This window comes from Anolis sagrei, chromosome 4 (assembly GCF_037176765.1).
Source record: "Anolis sagrei isolate rAnoSag1 chromosome 4, rAnoSag1.mat, whole genome shotgun sequence".
NCBI lineage: Eukaryota > Metazoa > Chordata > Lepidosauria > Squamata > Dactyloidae > Anolis > Anolis sagrei.
In genome coordinates, this window is record NC_090024.1 from 59,631,344 (window position 1) to 59,656,054 (window position 24,711).

Sequence of the window (24,711 nt, forward strand, 5' to 3'; positions counted from 1 at the left end):
AGCAAAGAAGGAGCTACCATAAAAAGAAATTCTGTAGCTCAGGAGCAGACACCAAGAAGGTTCTTTCACCAGACCAGCCTGAGACAATACTGAGATTGTGAGAAAGCCCTTTGATAAAGATCTCAAGACTTCATCAGGCTTATATAGGGAGAAATGATCTTTCAGATAGTCTGGATCTAAGACCCCTTCCACACAGCTGTATAAAATCCACATTGAACCTAATTATATGGCAGTGTGGACTCAGATAATCCAGTTCAAAGCAGATGTTTTGAATTATCTGCCTTGATATTCTGAGATATAAGGCTGTGTGGAAGGGCCCTAAGTCACACGTATCCACTTTCTCTTGCTGAGAGCAAAACTGCTGCTACCTTAGAAAGAGAGCCCCCTCATCCCATCTCAAATATTCTCGTCTGTTGATTATATGGCCATGTGCCAGCAATAATGTCTATATATTATTATTTGTTGACAACTATCTCACCCTTCCATTGGTTTCATTTTTGACTGACTGATATGAAAGCTGGCTTTTGTACAGACTATACAAATGCAGACATGATTTGACTTGCATGACTTCTGGTGTCAAGAAATGCATCACTAGGCTTAAAACTGAAGCAAGAATGAGCTAATTATTAAATGTTTCAAGGTTACCAATAGCTAATTAAGATGGTATATTAAATTGTTTTGCATGCATAATCTTCCATATGTTTGAGATTCATATCCTTAATAGCTGGAAAATACAATGGAGTCATCACAGATCGTGATCGTGGCTAACTCATTAGTCAAACACATTCACTCATTATGTTCCTGCCAAACGAGGAGAGAAAAGCAATAAGAGCTAAGAGATAGACTCAACACAACATATTAATGTTCCAGCATAAATCACCCATAGCCCAGAACAGATATCAATATTTCATATTTAAATAACTATGTAACACTGAAAAATTACAAAGAAATGCAAACACACTATTGAGTTTACAGCCCCTTCTACAAGTTGTATAAAATCCCACATTATCTCCTTTGAATTGGGAGCCCTTCCACACATTTATATAACCCAGAATACAAGGCAGAAAATCCCACAATATCTGGTTTGAACTGGGCTATCTGGATCCACACTGCCATATATTCCAGTTCAAAACAGATAATGTGGGCTTTTATTCAGGTGTGTGGAAAGGGCCTGGGTTATATGGCAGCTTGGACTCAGCCCAGTTCAAAGCAGAAATTGTGGGATTTTCTGCCTTGCTATTCTGGGTTATATGGCTGTGTGGAAGGGTCCTACAAAGCTGATGCTGTATAAGAACAGGCTAAAACATTAAGAATTTTCAGAAGAAGAAAGAAGCTCTGCTTATTTTGAATATAAGGAGAAAATTCATATTTATATTGCACTGGATTTAAGTATCTTCATGCAGTGTACACCTATGTGTTGTATAAATGCCCTGATGGCACCAGATCTCATTTGATTTTGGAAATTAAGCAGGGTCAGACCTGGTAAATACTTGGAAGGGAGAGTGCCAAGGAATACCTGGTGTGATGGTCTATATTTCAGAGGAAGGCAATGGCAAACAACTTTAGAGTACCCCTTGCCTTAAAAAAAAAACTCCACAGAGTTTCCATATGTGAGCAGAAAATCTGAAAGTCACTTCCTGAACTATACAATTGTCCTCCAGAATGCAATGCTACAAAATATGTGATGGCCATATACGATAAAAATTTGTTCAAGAACTAATTTTAAGCAAGATGGGAATATAATTAATTGGATACAAGCAACAATTATGACATATCTTCACTGTTATTGTTGCTGCTGCTATTGTATGTCGTTGAGTCCTTTCTGATTTATGCAATCCTGTCACAGGGCATTCTTGAAAATATTTACCTTTACCTTCCTTTGAGACTGAGGTCCCATCTGCACTGCCATATAATGCAGTTTTAGAATGCAGTTTAACTGCATTGAATTGGATTATATGAGTCTACGCTGCCATATAATGTGGTTCAAAGCAGTTCAACTGTATTCTGAAACTGCATTATATGGCAGGGTTGATGGGGCCTGAGAGAATGTGACTTGCCCAAAGCCACCCATGGGCTTTCATGGCTGAGCGGGATTCAAACCTGGTCTCCTGAGTCATAATCCAACACTCAAATCAATATTTATCTATCTATTTATTTATTTATTTACATTATTTCTATCCTGCCCATATCAGCCCGCAGGCGACTCAGGGCAGTCTACATATCAGCACAATTCGATGCCATCAATACATAAATTCAAAAAGCAAAAACAATTAAGTGCATTTAAACAAAAAATACAGTGCAAATAACAGTTTAAAAAGAACTATATCCTCTCATTCCAATCATCATCCATTTCATCGTCTTGGCCGTTCCTGGGTCATTCTCCATCTGAAGCTTGACTATTTATTCTGGGGTTCCGAATGCTTGCTCAAAGAGCCAAGTTTTTACTCTCTTCTGAAAAGTCATGAGGGAGGGGACTGATCTAATTTCCCTAGGCAAGGAGTTCCACAGCCACCACAGAGAAGGCCCTATCTCTCGTCCCTGCTAAGCGTGCTTGCAAAGCAGACGGGATCAAGAGCAGGGCCTCCTTAGATGATCTTAACTTCCTGGAGGGTTCATAGGAAGAGATGCGTTCGGATAGGTAGGCTGGGCCAGAACCGTTTACAGCTGTATAGGCTAAATCCAGCACTTTGAATTGAGCCCGGTAGCAAACTGGCAGCCAGTGGAGCTGATGCAGCAGAGGAGTTGTGTGCTCCCTGAGCGCCGCTCCTGTTAGCAACCTGGCTGCCGCACACTGGACTATTTGAAGCTTCCGGGCTATCTTCAAAGGCAACCCCACATAGAGCACGTTGCAGTAATCTATGCGGGATGTAACCAGAGCACCAATACACCATACTGACTCTTATGCAGTGGCAGACTAGATGGAAAAGAAATGCGCTGTAGAGCACATTGTTCCATTACCGATTTGGGCTCATGTACATTTTCTGCCAAGTATGCAATACTGGCAAGACAAGTCATGAAGTTAAGAGGACCACTTAATTTAGCCCCTAGAGGAAAAAATTCTATTGATAGTGCAGCGAATCAATGAAGAATAACCTTTTAAGATACACAGCGAGGCCATTGTTAAATTCACAACTGTCATTAAGACTAGCTACCTGTTGTTGAGGTAACAGTAACTGGAAACACTGAGTTGCTGCTGTCTGCAACATTCTGCTGGGAATTACACCTGGAGCATCTTGATTTAAAACTGCATCTATAGCTAAATCCAGACAGAAAAGTATTTAATATTCTTGTGAATAATTAAAATCACACATACATTTCTCAGAGTGCATCTGATACTGTGTTGCCTTGCTAGAGAAAGGTAAACATATCATAACAGCAGAAGGGAGAGAAGAGGTTAATGAAAAAGTATGGCTTCACATTGATATTTTATTTTATTTATTCTACCAAGGCTATCGTTTTGGGGCAGTTGAAAATGTCCAGGCTGCTGTGAGAAGGGCTTTTTCTATCATCTGTCTGTCTGTCTGTCTAGTTTCAACAGAAATATGTTGTTGTTGTTCATTCGTTCAGTCGTCTCCGACTCTTCGTGACTTCATGGACCAGTCCACGCCAGAGCTCCCTGTCGGCCGTCACCATCCCCAGCTCCTTCAAGGTCAGTCCAGTCACTTCAAGGATGCCATCCATCCATCCTGTCCTTGGTCGGCCCCTCTTCCTTTTGCCTTCCACTTTCCCCAGCATAATTGTCTTCTCTAGGCTTTGCTGTCTCCTCATGATGTGGCCAAAGTACTTCAACTTTGTCTCTAGTATCCCTCCCTCCAGTGAGCAGCCGGGCTTTATTTCCTGGAGGATGGACTGATCTTCTCGCAGTCCAGGGCACTCTCAGCACTTTCCTCCAGCACCACAGTTCAAAAGCATCGATCTTCCTTCGCTCAGCCTTCCCTAAGGTCCAGCTCTCACATCCGTAGGTTACTACAGGGAATACCATGGCTTTGACTAGGCGGATCTTTGTTGCCAGTCTGATGTCTTTACTCCCAGACCATGCTTGCCTGTGATCCCAGTTGTCATTTGACTTCCCACCTTGGCATTCCAGTCTCCTGTAATGAAAATAATGTCTCTTTTTGGTGTATTATCCAGTAGGTCCTACAGATCCTCATAGAACTGATCTACTTCTGCTTCTTCAGCAGCTGTGGTTGGAGCGTATATTTGGATCACTGTGATGTTGAAAGGCTTTCCTTGCACTCGAATTGAGATCATTATGTCTTTTTTTGGGTTGTATCCAAGCACTGCTTTAGCGAATTTCTTATTAATTATGAAGGCTACTCCATTTCTTTGATGTTCGTCTTGCCCACAGTAGTAGATCTGGTGGTCATCTGATGTGAAGTGGCCCATTCCAGTCCATTTCAGTTCGCTGACCCCCAGAATGTCTATCTTTAGTCTTGACATCTCACCAATAACAACATCCAATTTGCCCTGGCTCATAGATCTTACATTCCAGGTTCCTATGGTGTGTTGATCTTTAGAGCATCGGATTCGTCGTTCACCTCTAGTACCGTCGGCCGCTAACCTTCCTTTCGGCTTTGAGCTAGCTGCGTCATCACATCTGGGGCTACTTGAACTTATCCTCTGCTCCTCCCCAGTAGCATTTTGGCCATCTTCCGACCTGGGAGTCCCATCTTCCAATGGCATACCAACATATCTCTGGTTGTACTGGTCCACTTAGTTTTCTTGGCAAGGATACTGGGGTGGTTTTCCATTGCCTTCCCCAGGGATCACGCTTGGTCTGACCTCTCTGCCACGACCGTCCCGTCTTGGGTGACCCTTCACGGTTTCGCTCATGACATCATTGAGGTGCTCAAGCTCCAGTGCCACAACAAGGCGGTGATCCTTTGCTGGAGCAACAGAAATATACATCAACAGAATATACATCAACAAAAAGGACAAAGAAAAGATCCCACCCCAACCAAACAGACACAACACAATCCAAAGAAACAATAAAACTTCCTCCCTTCCCTTTTGGGGTGGTAATCCACATTATCTGCTTTGAACTGGACTATATGAGTCTACATTGCCATATAATCCAATGCAAAGCAGATAACCTGGATTTTATATGGCAGTGTAGAAGGGGCTTGAGACAGACAGTAGAGGTTCCTTCTTAATCCTCTTACACTTCATTTGGCAAAAGAAAACTTAATTACCTAATGTCTATTTTTGTTCCTAGAGTTATAAGACTAAGGCCCCTTCCACATAGCTAAATAACATCCAGATTATCTGCTTTGAACTGAAGTATATGGCAGTGTAGACTCAGATAATCCAGTTCAAAGCAGTTAGTGCAATGTTTCTCAACCTGGGGATCAAGACCCGGGGGGGGGGGGGGTCACAGGGCTTGCCAAAGACAATCAGAAAACAACTGTATTTTCTGTTGGTCATAAGGGTTCTACGTGGAAAGTTTGGCCCAGTTTTATTGTTAGTGTTCAGAATGCTCTTTGATTGTAAGTTAACTACAAATTCCAGCAACTACAACTCCCAAATGACAAAAATCACATCCCCCCACCCTCCCCAGTATTCAAATTCAGCCATATTGGATATTTGTGCCAAATTTGGTCCAGTGAATAAAAATACATCCTGCATATCAGAAATTTACATTACAATTCATAACAGTAGCAAAATTACTGTTATGAAGTAACAACAAAAATAAAGTTATGGTTGAGGGTCAACACAACATGAGGAATTGTACTAAGAGGTCGCGGCATTAGGAAGGTTGAGAACCAGTGAGTTTGTGCATGTTATCTGCCTTGATATTCTGGATTATATGGCTGTGTGGAAATATTCCTTAAAATATTTCTCCAGTTTCTTCCACTCTTTTCGAACGTTGTCTAGAGAGCTCCCATCATTATCCTAAATAATCTGTCAATTTCCATTGCTTCTCCAGGCCCTTCGACACAGTCATATAACTCAGAATATCAAGGCAGATAATCCACAATATCTGGTTTGAACTGGGTTATCTGAGGGCCCTTCCACAGAGCCATATAACACAGAATATCAAGGCAGAATAACTGACAATATATGCTTTGAACTGGAATATATGAGTCCACGCTGCCATATATCCCAGTCCAGTGCAAATAATGTGGACTTTTATACAGCTGTGTTGAAGGGGTCTGAGTCCACACTGCCATATTCCAGTTCAAAGCAGATAATATGGAATTTTATTCAACTGTGTGGAAGGGGCAGAAATTACAGACATACTCATATAATGTAGATTATCTGCTTTGATTTGGTGGCCCTTCCACACAATACTATATTGCAGAATATCAAGACAGGAAATCCCACATTATCTGAGGGCCCTTCAACACAGCCCTATATCCAGGAATATCAAGGTAGAAAATCCCACAATATATAACTTGAATTGGGTTATGAGACGACACTCAGAGAATGTGGGATTTTCTGCCTTGATATTCTGGGATATAGGGCTGTGTGGAAGGGCCCTCAGATAACCCAGTTCAAAGCAGATATTCTGGGATATAGGGTTGTGTGGAAGGGCCCTCAGATAGCCCAGTTCAAAGCAGATATTGTGGGATTTTCTGCCTTAATATTCTGGGATATAGGGCTGTGTAGAAGAGCCCTCAGATAACCCAGTTCAAAGCAGATATTGTGGGATTTTCTGCCTTGATATTCTGGGATTTAGGACTGTGTGGAAGGCCCCCAAATAACCCAGTTCAAAGCAGACATTGTGGGATTTTCTGCCTTGATATTCTGTGTGGAAGGGCCCTCAGATAACCCAGTTCAAAGCAGATATTCAGGGATTTAGAACTGTGTGGAAGGGCCCTCAGATATGCGAGTTCAAAGCAGATATTATGGGATTTTCTCCCTTGATATTCTGGGACATAGGACTGTGTGGAAGGATATTGTGGGATTTTCTGCCTTAATATTCTGGGATTTAGGGCTGTGTAGAAGAGCCCTCAGATAACCCAGTTCAAAACAGATATTGTGGGATTTTCTGCCTTGATATCCTGGGATATAGGGCTGTGTGGAAGGGCCCTCAGATAACCCAGTTCAATGCAGATATTGTGGGATTTTCTGCCTTGATATTCTGGATGTAGGACTGTATTGAAGGATATTGTGGGATTTTCTGCCTTAATATTCTGGGATATAGGGCTGTGTGGAAGAGTCCTTAGTTATATGATAGTGTAGAAGAGGCCTAGTAGATCTGACAGTAAACAAAACAAAAAGGTCTTAGGCCGGCCCTTTAAAGAACCCGAAGCGAGGCTTGGTAATACAGCCACCCAAAGGCCCACCCATGTTGGCGCGCCAATGGAGAGGAGGCCAGCAGAGGGGCTCACGTGACTCCCGCCGGTCGCCATGACGACGGGGAAGCCACGCGCAGGCGGGCCTCGTGTGGCGGGAGGGCCTCCTGGCGCGAGGCCGCGGCTGGCTGCCGTTCCTCAAAGAGAGGGAGGAGGAGGAGGAGGAGGAGGAGGAAGGAGAAGGCCAAGGAGACCATTGCCGGGCGTGGGGCTGCCGGCATGAGCAGCGAGGGCTGGGCCGAGCTCAAGATGTCTTTCAAGGTAAGCGCGGGCGCCCCGTTCCCGCTTCCTCTTCCTGCTCTGCGGGTTGCAATGCAGTCAGGCGCCTGAGCAGTAGCCAGGCCTCGCTTGGGAGGGGAAGCCTTGCAGACCTATCGCTGCATAGTCTACAGCAGGCCTGGGCCAACTTGGGCCCTCCTTCCAGGTGTTTTGGACTTAAACTCCCACAATTCCTAACAGCCGGAATTGTGGGAGTTTAAGTCCAAAACACCTGGAAGGAGGGCCCAAGTTGGCTCAGGCCTGCTATAGATGCACCCTAATATCTAAGAAAGTGTGTGTTTCAAAGTGCATCTACACTACATAATAAATGCCGTTTGACACCGCATTAACTGCCATGGCGCAGGGCTATGGAATCTAAGGGTTTGTAGTTTTACAAGGTCCTTAGCTTTCTCTGCCAAAAGAGTATTGCTTCAAATAGCTAAACTACCACTCCCAGGTTTCCATAGTGTTGAGACATGCCAGTTAAAGTGCTGTCAAACTGCATTTGCTCTGCAGTGTAGATGCACCCCTAGGTCCCTTCCACACAGCTGTCTAAAATCCACATTGAACTGCATTATATGGCAGTGTGGACTCAGATAACTCTCTAAGACGCCAGTGGCACAACGGGTTAAAACCTTGTGCTGGCAGGACTGCAGACCAAAAGGTCAGTGGTTCGAATCCAGGGAGTGGAGTGAGCTCCTGTCTGCCAGCTCCAGCTACTCATTCAGGAACATGAGAGAAGCCTCCCACAAGATGGTAAAACATCAGGGCGTCCCCTGGACAATGTCTTTACAGACAGCCAATTCTCTCACAACAGAAGCAACTTGCAGTTTCTCAAGTTGCTCCTGACATGAAAAAAAAAACAGTTCAAAGCAAATATTGTGAATTACCTGCCTTGATAGGAGCCCCCGGTGGCGCGGTGGGTTAAACCCCTGTGTCGGCAGGACTGAAGACTGACAGGTCGCAGGTTCAAATCCGGGGAGAGGCGGTTGAGCTCCCTCCATCAGCTCCAGCTCCTCATGCGGGGACATGAGAGAAGCCTCACACAAGGATGATAAAACATCAAATCATCCGGGCATCCCCTGGGCAACGTCCTTGCAGACGGCCAATTCTCTCACACCAGAAGCGATTTGCAGTTTCTCGGGTCACTCCTGACACGACAAAAAAAAAATTCTGCCTTTATATTCTGGGTTATGTGGCTGTGTGGAAGGGCCCATAGTTGACTTGAAAGAGGAATGTGCAATGACCGTAGAGGTAAATCAGGGATACCCTGCCCCTAAATAACTTGCAGGAACAAAAATAAGACAGACCAAAAAATCAGCAGTATAACTGCTGAATTTCTGCAGGATGGACTGAAGTATTAATTCTAATTTATGCACAGCTAAAAGTTGCTGAAATGAATTGGCAGTGGCAGCTTGCCAAAATGAAGTGAGGGAGCAGTTTGCTGTCCTTTTGAAGGATATTCCAAAATGTTGGTGTCACAACTAAAAGATTTTTTCCCTCAATGCCATGGTGGTTTTTATTAACTTTGTTTTATATTCCATCCTCTCTCCCTCATTGAGGGGCTCAGGGCGGCTAACACTAGGCAACAATTCGATGCCGTTCAGACATAATACAATACTCAAAACACATAAAAATAAAAAACACAAAGATAAACATCAATATATGATAAACATATTAAAACATTAAAAACTTGTTCCATCTCATTCACATAGCCATTGTCATTTAACATGGTTACTTATGGTTTGCTTTTCATGGGGCTCCCCATCCTTGCTGTTTGAATAAAACATTCTGTCTTCTGCTTGAACTTCTCACATGTTGAAAGTATTTGTGAGGGCGTTGTGAAATGTGAATATACCACTCAGTTCTGACAACAAGGCTCCCATATACACTGACCATTTAAAGCAGTTTCAAACTGGCATTAAAACAAGTGATTTTGTTGTGCTGATGTATTATCACCAGAAATGGTGATAATACAAGGCACTTTTTTTGTTGTGTCAGGAGTGAGTGCAAGTAACTTCTGGTGTGAGAGAATTGGCCATCTGCAAGGACGTTGCCCAGGGGATGCCCAGATGTTTTGATGTTTTATCATCCTTGTGGGAAGCTTCTCTCATGTCCCCACATGAGGAGCTGGAGCTGACAGAGGGAGCTCATCCACACTCTCCCCAGATTCGAACCTGTGACCTGTTGGTCTTCAGTTCTGCTGGCACAGGGGTTTAACCCACAGCGCCACTGGGGGCTCCATACAAGCCACTGATCTGCATGGAGAGCTTTCGTGCATTTTTGTGGTTTGTTGCCTGCCCGGCCGCAGTTTGAAACTAGCTTTGAAATGTGTTAAATGGTCAGTGTGTATGGGGGCACAGCATTCCTCTGCTTATATGCAGAAACTGTATGTGTGTACATAGGACCCATTTTCTGTGAGAATGGTATTTGGCGTCACCTCACCATACATTCTTTTGACATGTAAAAAAATTCAAAGTGAATTCTCAGTTTCAGGGGTTGCAGTCGTGATTGAACGGCAACTCCTGTAATTTGTCATCATGGACTTATGCTGAGCAGGGTGTCTCAGGACTGCAAATAAACAACATCTTGAGGGCAGTAAGATCTCTAAACCTGCCCTGCCCAGCAGTCAGTCTGCTGGTTTGTTTAGCTCTCTCCTGGTTATTGAGCTGATAATCATGTTAGCTGATAAGGTTGGGAATTCTTGTTGGTAATCTACACTGACTGTTTAATGTAGTATCAAACTGGCATTGAAGAAAGTGTTTTGGCTATGCAGATGGTTACATAGGAAATCTTTGTTTTAGGCCCGGAAGGTGATGAGAAAACCACAGAGCGCTTTTGTAAGTTTGTTGTTTGGCCGCCCGATTTGAAGCTAGCTTTGTTTTTTTGTATTTTATTAGGCATTTTTTGTTTTGTTTTTGCTCAATCATCAACTCTTGAGAATGGTTTCTATTTTATTTGTAAAAATTGGGGGGGGGGAACAGTTTCATATCACGTTTGTGTGAATAAAATCAGTGGTAGGATTTTAGCTATACAGAAATTTATAATATATTAACTTTGTTTTATGCAGCAATATAAAGGATGACCACGGTTTTAGCTATATGGTTTTTAACAGGTTTTAACAGTTTATCTATTTGTATGTTTATTCTGTTGATGTTTTAATGTGTTGTATTTTGTATATTTTTATATTGTAATGTGGCACTGAAGTGGCCAATCTGTAAGTCCCCTCGGAGTGAGAAGAGTATAAATATGGGAAATAAAAAAATATATTGCAGCAGGTCTCAAAGTGTGCTTCGTGGAGTCCTTGGGGTTGCATACTGAGGGGCTCTTCAGTACCTCCTCCGCCTCCTCCAAGTTTCCCCTCCTCTTTACTGCTCCTCCTCTTGCCTCACTTGCAGCCAAAGGCCTTTTCCCCTAGACTCCCTTGCTACTTAGATCCCCTTCCCCTTCCAAAACCCTATTTCCCTCCTACCGCTCAAGGGGTGCTTTGATTGTGCTTTTCCTGTGTGGCACAAGGGGATTGGACTAGATGCCCCCTGGGGTTGTTCCTATTGTTGTTGTTTGTTTGTTTATTTATTTACTACATTTATACCACACCCTCTCTCACCCCAAAGGGGACTCAGAGCGGCTTGTTGTTATTATAAGTACAAAGCCTGGGTGGCCATCTCTTGGGGGTGCTTTGATTGTGCTTTTCCTGCATGGCAGAAGGGAGTTGTACTGGATGGCCCTGTTGTTGTGGTTGTTATTACAAAGGCTGTATGGCCTTCTGTTAGGGATGCTTTGCTTGTGTTTTTCCTGCTATGAAAAGCACAATCAAGCACAGTTCTGTGGAATCTTGGGAGTTGTAGTTTGGTGAGGAAGAGAAGGATAAAGGCCTTGTAAAATGATAACTCTCATGATTCCATAGCATTGAACCAGCGCAGTTAAAGTGATGTCAAAGTGCATTCCTGTTACAATATAGATACACCTAGGGTGAGTCAAGTAGTTCATTCAGTACATAATAGAAAGTGGAGGACTGTAGCACATCTGAAAACAAGTGGAGATATATGCACAGTGTTAAATGAATACCTCATAGTACAGAGCTATTTGCTAATATTTCATATATCTCTATAGCCTGTTCCTTGTTGCAGAACTGAGTGTTCATTTTTATTATTGTGCATATTTATTTGTCTGGCTGTCTTGTGAAGAGATATATTACATATTATCATGATATTTTCTAGACAAGTTTAATGAATGATGAGATACTTGGACAGGGGACTTTAATTGACATTCATGCCCTGAATTGTCTCCTGCCTTGAGAATGGGATGTCCAGTAGAGGCTGCGGGAAAGGCCACAAAAAGATAGCTAGCAGCAGAAATTGGCAGTCATTGTAGGAGCTATGAATTAGAGGAAGGTGAATCTCTCTTTATGAGAATAGAGAGAATGTGTGGTTATTCTCTTAGTCTTTGGAGCTCTTGTTGTTTTGATGGTGTACTTGCAAATAAACAGACTTGCAAATAAACAGACTTGCAAATAAACAAGTTGAGCAGCTCTTATCCAAAGTGCTTGGGACCAGTGTTTTGGATTTCAGCTTTTTTAGATTTTGGAATTTTGCATTTTCATATATGAATGTAATGAGATGTCTTATAGATGGGATACAATTCTAAACATTTATGCACATAGCCAGTTCCATTTTAGAAGACACACAGCTTCTTTCCTGTATAAAAGATAAGTGGGCATTGTTTTCTGCACTGATGTCTGATCCATAATATAATTTCCCCCCAGAAACAGTTTTCTAATTAACCATAGATAGTTTTTAATCAATTAAAAGTTCCAAATCAATTACTTAATTTAATTAAATGTTTCCCAACTTACTGGAATTAATGTTCTGATTCAATATTCTAAATTTGTTGTTGGTTTTTTTTTTTTGGACCTGTATATGAATGGTATTTAAGTGAAGCTCCTTCTACACTGCCATATAAAATCCAGATTATCTGCTTTGAACTGGATTATATGGCAGTGTAGACTAATAAAATACAGTTCAAAGCAGATAATGTGGATTATCTGCTTTGATAAACTGGTTTATATGGCAATGTAGAAGGGACCTGAGTTAGACCATGGAACTATTACAGAGTCTAGTGTTCTGCCACCTAAGAAGTGAGCAGGATTCTAATTATTTTTTGTCATTTATTTTGGCTATTTCTAATTCTTATTTTTTCCTTGATGTTGTTTTTATGTTATGCATAAATATTACATTAGTCTTCCCACTGCAATCAGTCAGAATGAAAGATGAGGCTAATGCAAGGAAAGGACCTCCAGTAGAGCTATATTTCCCCATGTCAAGGCCTATCACTTTACACGACCAGAAGTATGTTTAAACACACAGATTTTTTCCAGTGGTACTATTTGGTCTAGCTAGGTACTATATCGTGTTTAATCTTGGATGCTAAGCAAGGCCAGCTGTAGCTAGTACTTGAATGGGAGATTGCCATAAAATACCAGTTCTGTAGGCTATATTTCAGAGAATGATGTGACCAAGAAAACCTTGACCAAGAAAACCTCATTAAATCTATTGGGTCACTCTAAGTTGTCAAGGAACTTGAAGGCAGATATGTACATATTACTTATTCTGCTTCGATAAATGCACTCCTAGCCATGCTGGCAAAGAACAGCTACCATAAACCAGGATTCATGGGGAATTCTGAGAGTGATAGTTCGAAAAAGTAACTTTCTAATATCTTAGCGACTTCATCCTAACACTCTCACAGCCAATGGATCTGGAAGTAAGAGGTGTGTTAATTCAAACACATCAGATTCAGATTCTTCACTCCTTCCACACAGCCCTATATTCCAGAATATAAAGGCAGAACATCCCACAATATCTGCTTTGAGCTGGGTTATGTGAGTCCACACTCAGATAATGTGAGATTTTCTTCCTTGATATTCTGGGATATAGGGTTGTGTGGAAGGGCCCTGGGTCTGACAAAAGCAACTTTCATGCTCTCTCTCCATATTTTTAATGACTAACCTTTATTTTGATGAATATTTATTATTATTCTTTATGAAGCTGAACACACCCAATCCTGTCACTCCTTCCCACCTGCTACTAAGGAGGCTGTCGAGGTCCTGAACCGGTGCCTGGCCGCTGTAACGGTCTGGATGAGGGCGAACAAACTGAAATTAAATCCAGACAAGACAGAGGTACTCCTGGTCAGTCGCAAGGCCGAACGGGGTATAGGGTTACAGCCTGTGCTGGACGGGGTCACACTCCCCTTGAAGGCGCAGGTTCGCAGCTTGGGTGTGACCCTGGACTCATCGTTGAGCCTGGATCCCCAGGTTTCAGCGGTGACCAGGGGAGCATTTGCACAGCTCAGGCTCGTGCGCCAGCTGCGCCCGTATCTCGGGAAGTCTGACTTGGCCACGGTGGTACACACTCTGGTCACATCCCGCCTTGACTACTGCAACGCTCTCTACGTGGGACTGCCCTTGAAGACGGCCCGGAAGCTGCAGCTGGTTCAGCGCGCGGCAGCCATGTTACTAACTGGAGCGGGTAGCAGGGAGCACACAACGCCCTTGTTGTCCCAGCTCCACTGGCTGCCGATTTGCTACCGGACCCAATTCAAGGTGCTGGTTTTGGCCTACAAAGCCCTAAACGGTTCCGGCCCAAAATACCTTTCGGACCGCATCTTGGCCTACGAGCCCACGAGGACCTTGAGATCGTCTGGGGGGGGCCCTTCTCTCGATCCCGCCTGCCTCACAGGCACGGCTGGTGGGGACGAGGGAGAGGGCCTTCTCGGTGGTGGCCTCCCGGCTGTGGAACACTCTCCCTGCAGACATCAGACAGGCCTCCCTCATGTCCTTTCGAAAAAGCCTTAAGACATGGCTGTTCGAGAGGGCATTTAATTAAGTGCAACAATGTGGTAAGAATATCGGAATGGAACAAGGAATATGAGACTGGTTATGATTCTACTAAGAGACGAAGCGGATTTTTAATGTTGTCTGTAATTGTTGCTTAGTCTATATGTTGTTGTAATTGGTTTCTTTTGTAAATTGTCTTTTATATGTATTTGTACACCGCCATGAGTCGCCCTAATGGGCTGAGAATGGCGGTTAATAAGTGCATCAAATAAATAAATAAATAAATAAACACAGCGACTAAACAGGACTGCCTCTGCTACTTTTTTGCAATGTCATTGCATCCAGGCTGAAACATTGTGATAAATAGATGTCACTGTTATTCTATGATTCTAGTAAACACCTTAAGATAATGTATTTAAGCAAGAAAATAAACAAACAAAAAAAGGATCTTTCTATCATCATCCAAATCAAAAAAGTAAAAATGATTTCTTGGTTTACATTTATTACATAAAATCAATTCTAGATAACATCTATAGAGTTTAAAGAGAAGGTGTGAATCTCTAAGCAAACAATCAATTATACAGAATGGGCCAAAAGGCAAGAGAAAACCTTTACCTTTACCTAGATTCTTTTTGGTATAATGAAGGGCCATCAGTTGGGATGTAGCTGTGTATATGAATATGATGCAGACAACCCTTGGCTCCTTCTTTTACAGACTGCACTGTGTGTGCAAGAATGCTTTTCCCCAGCTAATATAGGCAGAAAGCAGTTTTCTTGATGGAGATTACTGAGGTCTACCATCATTTATGATCTGCGAATGCTGTTTTCTTGGCCCCAGCAGGGATGGAGAATCAGACAGGGGTGATTTCTAGTAGAAGACTTTCATAGGCACACCCAATCCTTAGACATCGATGGACACACTGAAGAAGTTCAAGCTTCCCCACCTATGTTTTCAGTAATATATATGTGTGGAATAGGGAATATACTGGGGAGCAGGAGAGGGTATGCTCATTTGTTTTTACGTGTATCCAGCTGTCCATCAACATTTGCAGTTTCGACTTTTGCAGATTTGATTATTCACAAATTTGAGTAAAAATACTATCTCTAGAAAACTCTAGGTCCTCCAGTGTGAATCTATATGGCCAACTTCCTACATTAATACCGGAGGCCCTAGAGACTTCCAAAGAGAAGACCTTTCTAGGAATCACTATAGCCTCCAAGGCAATTCTGTAGTCAGCTTCCAGCAAAAGTTAATTGTAGCCCTGTACTGGAAGACCTAGAAATTCCAAGAGAAGTGTTGTTTCAAGTAAATAAAATTGTTATTTGTGATTTTCTTCTTTCATGGGGGTTTTGTAATCCTTAACCTATCAAATGTAAAGAGTTGACTGTACAGGGCCCCTGGTTCCTGAGATGGCATAACATAGGGCCAAAAAGGCTATCTATCCTTGAGATACAGTATATTAATTCTTCTAATGTACTTCTCTCATCCTGCCTAGAACTCCACTCAATTTTAGATAGAATTTGGGAAATGTACCATTTGGATTACAGCTCCCAGAATCCCTCAGCCATCATGGTTTCTATCTATGATATCTTGGAAATGCTATTTTTCCGGAAGTAAACCTGCAGCTCGCTCCCCACCTTTGTAATTTCTCCTTGTTTTAGTAATTTATTCAGTGTAGTATATCTCCCTTTGATCTTTTAGCATAGCAGGATTTTAATCAAAACCTGTGACTTGCAAATTGCTGGATCTCACATATATAGTTTTTCTTGGAATACTCTTCTTTTGGGCATCTCTGTCGCCTGATTGGTGGGCAAACAAGGACAAAAAAGCATATCCCAGACTGGCTAGGTGTATAGTCTCCATAGAGTCTGAAATGATCTGTACTGTTTTTGCCTAAGACATTCTAGTGCAGGCATGGGCAAACCTAAGCCCTCCAGGTGTTTTGTACTTCAACTCCTACGATTCCTAACAGCCAGTAGGCTGTGGGAGTTGACATCCAAAAAATCTGGAGGGCCAAAGTTTATCCATGCCTACTCTAGTGTAATATACTTATCTTTATTGGCAAAGTTGAGTATAGTTTGGGTAATGTTCCTTTAAATAATATACACAGACACATATGTTTCTGTCAACCAAACCCAAAACACTGATTATAATGGGTATGAAAAGTAAAGAATGCCCATCATTTAAAAAAAACAAAAACATATTAATTGGGTGCCTGGCTTGGTTGTGTGTAATAACCCAAAACAGATTTTCAGTTTTTTTGTTATGATTTGTTTTTGCTAACAGAAGGAGACACCGTTGGCAAATGCTGCATTCTGGGCTGCAAGGAAAGGAAACTTGGCCCTCCTACAGCTGTTGTTGAACAGTGGGCGTGTTGATGTGGACTGCAAAGACAGTGTAAGGATTCATCCATGCATGATAAGAGTAAATTATTTGCAATAATTTTCTGTATTTGCTCTGGTGAAGGGTTGCATTCTGGAGCCATTGCATTAATTTCAAAATCTTGAATTTTCATAAGAGGGATATAGTACACATTGTCTGGTAACAGAATCACTTAAACTCTTTGTATGTTATTCTCTTTTCATTTCACTTTTTAGAGATCATCCGCATTGGATAGTCTTTGCATTACTGACATAAATGTACTAATAGTATAATGAAAGGGAAGGGCAGGGAACTAAAACTTAGGTCAGACCCATAGTACACAAACCTGGATAAAATGTGCATATGGCTGTAGATACTGGCACATTTGGACATTGATCCAAGGACTTGGAATAATAGATTTTGGGCCCTAGCAGCACCCCTGGGAGTGAGAATGAAGGATTCTGAGTAGATGTACAAATAATAGAAACAAGAAAACAATTATTTAAGAGCAAATGGGATAGTCATTTTATCAAGGGAAGGTAGCTATATGCCTTTGCTTTTTCAACTAGTTCCTGCTGCCTCTTTCTCCAAGTTGATTTTAACTGTAAAATGGGGAAATTTTAAAAACACAATTTGTGGTCCCAGCTTTTTCCCCATGGCTAATGGCAGCATAGAAGGCAAGTAGATAAGAGTGAACTGCAGCAAACTTCAGTACAAGAGCAATGGGTAAGGTGATCCTTTATTCTCCAAAGCCTCAACCCAAATCTTTTCTTTTGAAGGAAGAAAAACTGAAGTGTTCCAGTCACAGAGCTCCTGCATGCTTATTAAAAGAAATCATATAGTTAAATTACAGATTACATTGATCTGTGATTGTGCAAGAAATAATAAAATTCTGTATATGAATTGCAGCCAGTTAAGGAAATTGTTTGGCATGCCTTGTTTTTATACATAAGATAATTACTTGTATTTTTTCATTTACATCCAGCTTGGTTCAACAGCGCTTATGGTAGCATCGTTCTATGGCCACAAAGAATGTGTGCGAGAATTGGTGCTGCAAGGAGCTGATATTAATCTTCAGAGAGAGGTACAATGAGATCCTGTGTTTAAAGGATTGTAAAGGAGACCATTGTAGTTTCAGCTGCAGGGTTTTACATACTTTGGCAGGTTTCTGAAGAACTTGGAGGAACGATTGGGTCATGCATTTATAAACGTACAGATACACTCATATCTGGAGTTAAATATTTCCCCCTATTGATTACACTCTTGTAATAGCATCTTAAGTGCTTGTATCAAAGGGATTATTCTTACAAAGTTATCATTATAATCATCCCTTATTTTAATGCATTACGGTGTGTACACCATTTTCATAGGATCATAGAACTGTACACTTCAAAAGGACACCAAGTGTCATCTAGTTTCAATCTTCTGCTAGTGTAGAATATCCCCAAAGGAGGACCATCCAATCTGTTTATTACAATTTTCAGCCTTTTTGTTTTTAAAGTTGATTTTTATTAGTAAGGACACTAAAGTGTTTTTTCTAACTAGAGGTTCTTTGCTTTTATATGTGAAAGGCAGAAACACAACAAGCTGGCATTTTAATAATTGCTTTTCCAAGTTGGAAGAGGATGCACACACTAAATTGCTGTTTATTGTCGAAGGCTTTCACAGTCAGAATCATTGGAGTGTTGTGTGGTTTGTTCTAGCAGCATTTTCTCCTGACATTTCACCTGCATCTGTGGCTGGTATCTTCAGAAGATAGAACATGGCCAAACAGCCTGGAAACTACATGACACTCCAATAAATTGCTGTTTGTTGTGCCTTTATCACAGTCACAGCATCTCGGAAGAAGAAGAAAGAAGGAGACCTGATCATTCAGTGTAGTAGTAAATTTTCTGTGACAGATATGTGATCCACCTAAAACTGGATTTATTCAGAAATTAAGCAAGTTAGTAGTCCTTAGAATATAACAAAACTTATTTTAAAGCAGTAACAACAGACAGGATTAGCTTAAAAGAGAATCAATTTTCTTTTCTTCATACAAAATATACTTCTTTAGCACCTGGAATGAGACCTCATTCCCTTTAGCTGTGCTAAGCTGGTAAATCAACAGCAGTAATAAGATCTACCAACCAAAAGTTTGCAAGTTCAAAGCCCCGAGTTGACGTAAGCCAGGGGTCCTCAAACTCCTCAAACTACAGCCCTCCAAGGTCATTTACCCGACCCTCACTCAGGGTCAACCTGTCTGAAATGACTTGAAAGCACACATCAACAACAACAACAACAGCAACAATCCTATTTCAACAGCTAAAAGCAGGTCCACACTTCCCATTGAAATACGAATAAGTTTATATTTGTTGAAATTGTTCTTAATTTTAATTATTATATTGTTTTAAAGTGTTTTTTGCAATACAAATAAGATATGTGCAGTGTGCATAGGAATTCATTCATGCTTTTTTCAAATTATAATCCGGTCCTCCAACAGTTTGAGGGACTGTGACCTGGCCCTCTGTTTAAAAAGTTTGAGGACCCCTGGCATAAGCACTCGACTCTCAGCCCTGCTCACTGTTTACCTAAGCAGTTCAAAAACAGCTTATGGCTGTGATTAAAGAAATTAGGTACCGCTAATGCGGGGGAGGTATTTTACGACCCCATAAAAGAAAAAGGTCAAAGAATGCTGGTGACCAAAAGGAAGAACGAAGTCCTGATGGCTCTTTGTCATAGAGGATGGAGCACAGCACCCCTCTGTGGCTGGCAACTTCCAAAGGCGCCAACAAGCTGGATGTTCAACTGGATGTCAACACAACACAATATATATACCTCCTTCCTATTCTGTCTGTCTTTGTCCCGTCCAGAAAACAGCATTGAATGTTTGCTGTGTATGTGTGCTGTGATCCACCCTGAGTCCCCTTCAGGATGAGAAGGGTGGAATATAAATAAAGTAGTGTTGTTGTTATTATTATTATTATTTACAGATTGCAACATCTGTAAATTTTACTGCGGAAAATATAGTTTTCTTACCTGAATAGCAGTAGGCTACACTTGCTTTAACAATTGCTAGTATTAGGCTTTCATCCAATTAGGCTCTAATTTTATGTGAATAACTCTGTTATCTACATACATCTGATAAAGAGGCACGAGACGATAAAATAATCATGATTAGTACACCTCTTTTCAAGAATCTCTTTTAAAGCATAACCATCATATCAGAATGGCATAACGATAGATCTCTGTCAACTTTTTTTAGTAATCTATATCTAATACACCAGATTGCTACATGCATACTTTTGTAATTAGCCAGATTAAACTGCACACTATGTTAAATGTACAACATGCAGTTTAAGATACTTTTTCGTTTCCTTCTAGAATAAGACTTCATGGCCTCAGTTTGGATTGGGTTCAAAATGAGTCACGGCAATTAGTTTTCTTTTAAACGCATGGCACTCCCCCAACATGGTTTCTACATGAAATTTTGAAGAATATGTTGCTGTCGTGAGTACTATGTTGCAGCTAGGGGCCATGTGCAGTTCTGTTGCAATCCTTTGGATTGAAACAGTAGGATTTTATATGCTATAAAATATATTTATTGTATACATTAATCCTGAGTTTGCCCTTAAAGACAGGACTCCGTGTTTATACATTTTCTGAATCCTTGAAGAATCTGTGTTAGAAGCACCAGTTCAAGGCCTTCTTTCTTTGAACAGAAACTTTATATTGTCTTTCTCCACCCTTACAGTTGCATGACAGCAATTAAATAGGCTTAGTTTCTATACCTCCCCTTAAAAAAACAGGACAATTGTAAAATATTCTAGGAGAGCTGGCATTTGCTGGCAGCCTGTGATCTGACTCTGGGAGGCTATTTCCTCCTGCTTCTGTGAGATGAGTTGCCTCATCTGTGTTGAACCTTTGTCCATTCCCAATTCTGTTGCTCAAAAAGGCACAAGAATTTTGTTGGAAAGAACTCTCTGATCTGTATGAAAATATTTTTACTGTCAACCATTTACTTCTAGAACTGAAACTTTGAGTTCACAAAACATTTCAGGTAGCATGTACCTGTAATAAAAAAGCTTATATTTAATCCAAGTGAAATGTACCAAAATAAACTGACTTTTGCTTCTTTTGTTTTTAGACTGGTGCCACTGCCTTGTTCTTTGCTGCACAACAAGGCCATAATGATATTGTGAAGTTACTCTTTGAGTATGGAGCCTCCACAGAATTTAAAACCAAAGTAAGAGGTTACACTTAACTTTGTGGTAAATGCAAGTAGACAGAAAGAAAGAGTAGTTGTTCTGCTCTGAAACTTGGCATGGAGAACAAGCAAGAGGCCCATGGAATAACTTTGCCTCTTGCCATGCAGTTCTCTGGCAGAACATTAAGTCACCCCTGGCTTTTATTGCTGAATTTTCATTTTCATTGTGTGAGTGAAGCTCTATTTCCTTAAGTCTGTTCTTTCATTTTGAACTAAACTTGTAAAATTTTACCTTTTCTTTTTTGGACTGTAACTGCCAGTCTATAAGTGGCTGGGTGATTCCTGGAGTTGTCACAAAGCTGATCCATTTGGAAAGTATATAGCCTAAACTGATCCAGTTGTATGCTTTTGAGTGATGAGAAAGTAAAAAGCAAAACTAAACATGAAAAGAATTCTCTGCTTTGGTGTCAGATTGTCAATGTTTGGAATTCACTGCTGCAGGCATCCTGGCAGCTGGACCTTAAAAAGTTGCTGTCATTTCATGTTTAACATGACATAGGTTGCTACTGTGCACCTGCTGGGATAAAATTAAATAACTTGTATGCTTTGGGATTATCAGATGACAGTGGCCTGAAGAAATTAAACCTTTCCTAACCGGCATTCAGCTCCACCTGCACTGTTGCTTAAAGCCAGATCTGTTGCTGTGGATTTTCATCACCTTTTCCTAGCCTGAAAATGCACATGACACATGTAGAATGTGAGTCTTCCCAACCTCTCACCCTCCATGAGTTTTGTACTACAACTTAAAGGCCAAGACTATCAGCCCCATTGGCCCATCCCCTTGTGCTCATGTCACACACCTAGAAATCTTATATTTTCCATGTTCAAATCCCTCTGTTCTTTGTATGCTATTGAAGGGTGGATACTATATTTGTGTATATTTTGTAAAACGTAAGGAGCCCCCAATGGCACAGCAGGTTAAACTGCTGAGCTGCTGAACTTGCTGACCAAAATCTGGGGAATGGGGTGAGCTCCTGCTGTTAGCCACAGCTTTTTCCAATCTAGCAGTTAGAAAACATGCAAACGTGAGTAGATCAATAGGTACCGCTCCAGCGGGAAGGTAATGGCACTCCATGCAGTCATGCTGGCCACATGACCTTGAAGTGTCTACGGACAATGCCAGCTCTTCGTCTTAGAAATGGAGATGAGCACTACCACTCCCGTCCCCCAAGAGTCAGACACTACTAGACTTAATGTCAAGGGGAAACCTTTACTTTTTAGAAGTGATATGATATCACTTCTGGTGCCCATTGATGCAGTGCAAGGACTTTAGTGTCCACCTTCTTTGTGTGCAGTCATGTGCCCACTTGAAATGTGTCAAAAGCAATGAAAAAAATAGACAATTGCAGATCATATATTGTATTTTTTATGTTCAGTATAAGATAAAAAGGTATCTCTCTCAGCAAGGGACCATGCTGCCACATATATGGAAGCTCAACACTAATTCAGATGTATAGCACATTGAACAGTACATGAGTTTTAAAATTTGTGGTAGCTGAAAGTTGCTGTCATCATTGCAACACAGACTAGTTAGTTAAATAATGCAGCACCCATGGTACAGTTTCTGCCTTTGTTTTCTAGAAAGGCCCTGTGTGTTTCATCACAGCATGACTCTTTCTGGCACGGTGATTATGCAAATACTTTTTCTCTGATTTGCTGATCTGCCTTTCTGCTACTACTGATTTCTCAAACTTTCCAACATGCTTGCCAACGGCAGAGATCTTTCCTCAGCTTCTAATGCCATGCAGATGTAGTGAGAATTGTTCCAAAAGCAATATACGTGTCAAAGCAATCCTTGCTTTGCGAACTGGCATAAATAATTAGAAAAAGTGTGAGCATCATTAGCAGTGCGAAGAACTGGTGTCACATAACATTTTATGTGAGGACAAGTGAACTAAATGTACCACGGATGTTTAGAATTCATTATCATTTTCTGCCAGGTCCAGATTAAGTCTAAAGCCATGCCAAGCCATTACCAAAATATGAATGTTATCCTAGCAGTTATATAAAATGTAACATTTAGGAATTGCAGGGAGGTACTTAGATGCCCTCATAATCTAGGGCACCAGAATATAGTTGACGTATCATAAATGTAAATGGTCCTGGAATCTACTTCATTCGTACCCATTACATGCAGTAATAACTGTTCACCCAGAAAAGGGGGACCAAATGTGTCTGATCCTTGCAAATAACCTCCACACTAGCTTTCGTGCTCAGAAATGTATTTTTGGATGCAAGAAAATACATTTTAGAAGAATCAGGCAGCATGCCTCTCCCCCCCCCCCCCCCCAACATAACACTATGTAACAAAATTTGGGTGTGGGGGGGGAATCTGTTCCTGGTTTGAAAGTGTTATCCCTGTTTAACTGTGTGGTACTTACTTTGAAAGCAGTTGTTATACTCCAGAAACTTCATTTTTGTGGCTGCCACAAATTACGTTGAATTGGTTGAGACTCGAGATATTCATTGATTTCTGGGTTGTAACACTCATCATCCCTCACTACAAGATATATTGTAGTGTTCATGAGAGCTGCACTCTAATAGCACCTGGAGAACTTTGTGTTTCTTTGTCCTGAGCCAAAAGAAGGACAAAAAGAATAAGGCCCGTTCTTCCTCTTGAGAGGACTTCTGGATAACGATCCATGCATGGAGGATATTGCTGGAAATGAGCAGTAGTAGCTGTTTACAAGCAAGAAAAGGAAGGATACAATCCCAGAGAAATTTACGAATAAGGCATGAAAAACATCATGTAATATTATTTCTGAACTCGCATCTCCCAGAATCCCCTATGGAGTATGTTGCATAGTGATGTTGACTGGGTGATTTTTTGGAAGTTGTAGATAAAAAAAAGTTTGTCATAGAAGCCCAGACTAAATAAAGCATGCTGAAATACAAAAACAAACAGAAAAAGATCTGGCATTTTTATTTAAATCTTATTTGAAGTAACAAAGAATATGTGTGGTGTGAGCTTGTATGTATGTCTTTTTTTAAGGGGTGGAGGCAATGGCTATAAAGGGGGATTTGTTTCCATTCCTCACAAGCAGAGTGCTAAGAAATGTTCAGCACTTGCTGTTCTCTGAAGCCTTTGCTTTTTTATCCTTTGAACTCTCCTCTTTTTACCCCCTTTTTAATTTGTTTTTTCCTTCCTCCTTCCAGGATGGAGGCACTGCTTTGTTAGCTGCTTGCCAGTATGGACACATGAGAGTAGTGGAAACGTTACTAAAGCACGGGGCCAATATCCACGATCAGCTTTACGTAAGTTAATTTAAAGCTGATATTCATGATATTGACATTCTATTTTCTTTAAAAGGTAGAAAATGTGGAGTTGTTTAGAGTTAGTTTTTGATAGGAAATGTTGGTAGCTCTGTACCTTTTCTCTGCACAATGTTGCTGCTATTGTTCCAGGAAGAACTTCACCTTCCCTGGTGTGAACATTTATGTGCATCAATTAAAGACTTTCCCGAAGTAACACAAAATGTTGTTGTTGTTAATTCTTTCCTGCTTCTCCCCATGGATCGAGATGGGAAATGGCAGCATATTAAAATACACCAGGAAGCATCCGTTAAAAACACATAACACGTAAACCAGTTGAAACATCAGTTTAAAAGAACATGTAGGACCAATGCATTTAAAACACAGTTTAAAATTCATACTGTAAAAATGTCAGGATCAGCCTGCCAGAACAGAGAAGTATTTCATTTCTGTTTTA

The 24,711-nt window shown here is 41.1% G+C and overlaps 1 protein-coding gene across 1 annotated transcript in view; it reads left to right on the top strand.

The window, feature by feature from the left end:
* The first annotated feature begins 7,363 nt into the window (after positions 1–7,363).
* ANKRD29 (ankyrin repeat domain 29) overlaps positions 7,364–24,711 on the top strand; it is a 32,578-nt gene continuing 15,230 nt past the window's right edge. Inside the window, exons 1-5 of the mRNA XM_060775174.2 lie at positions 7,364–7,559; positions 16,682–16,792; positions 17,742–17,840; positions 20,883–20,981; positions 24,159–24,257. Coding sequence (XP_060631157.1) covers positions 7,518–7,559; positions 16,682–16,792; positions 17,742–17,840; positions 20,883–20,981; positions 24,159–24,257 — 450 coding nt within the window. The 5' untranslated portion in view covers positions 7,364–7,517. The remainder of the gene's footprint in view (positions 7,560–16,681; positions 16,793–17,741; positions 17,841–20,882; positions 20,982–24,158; positions 24,258–24,711) is intronic.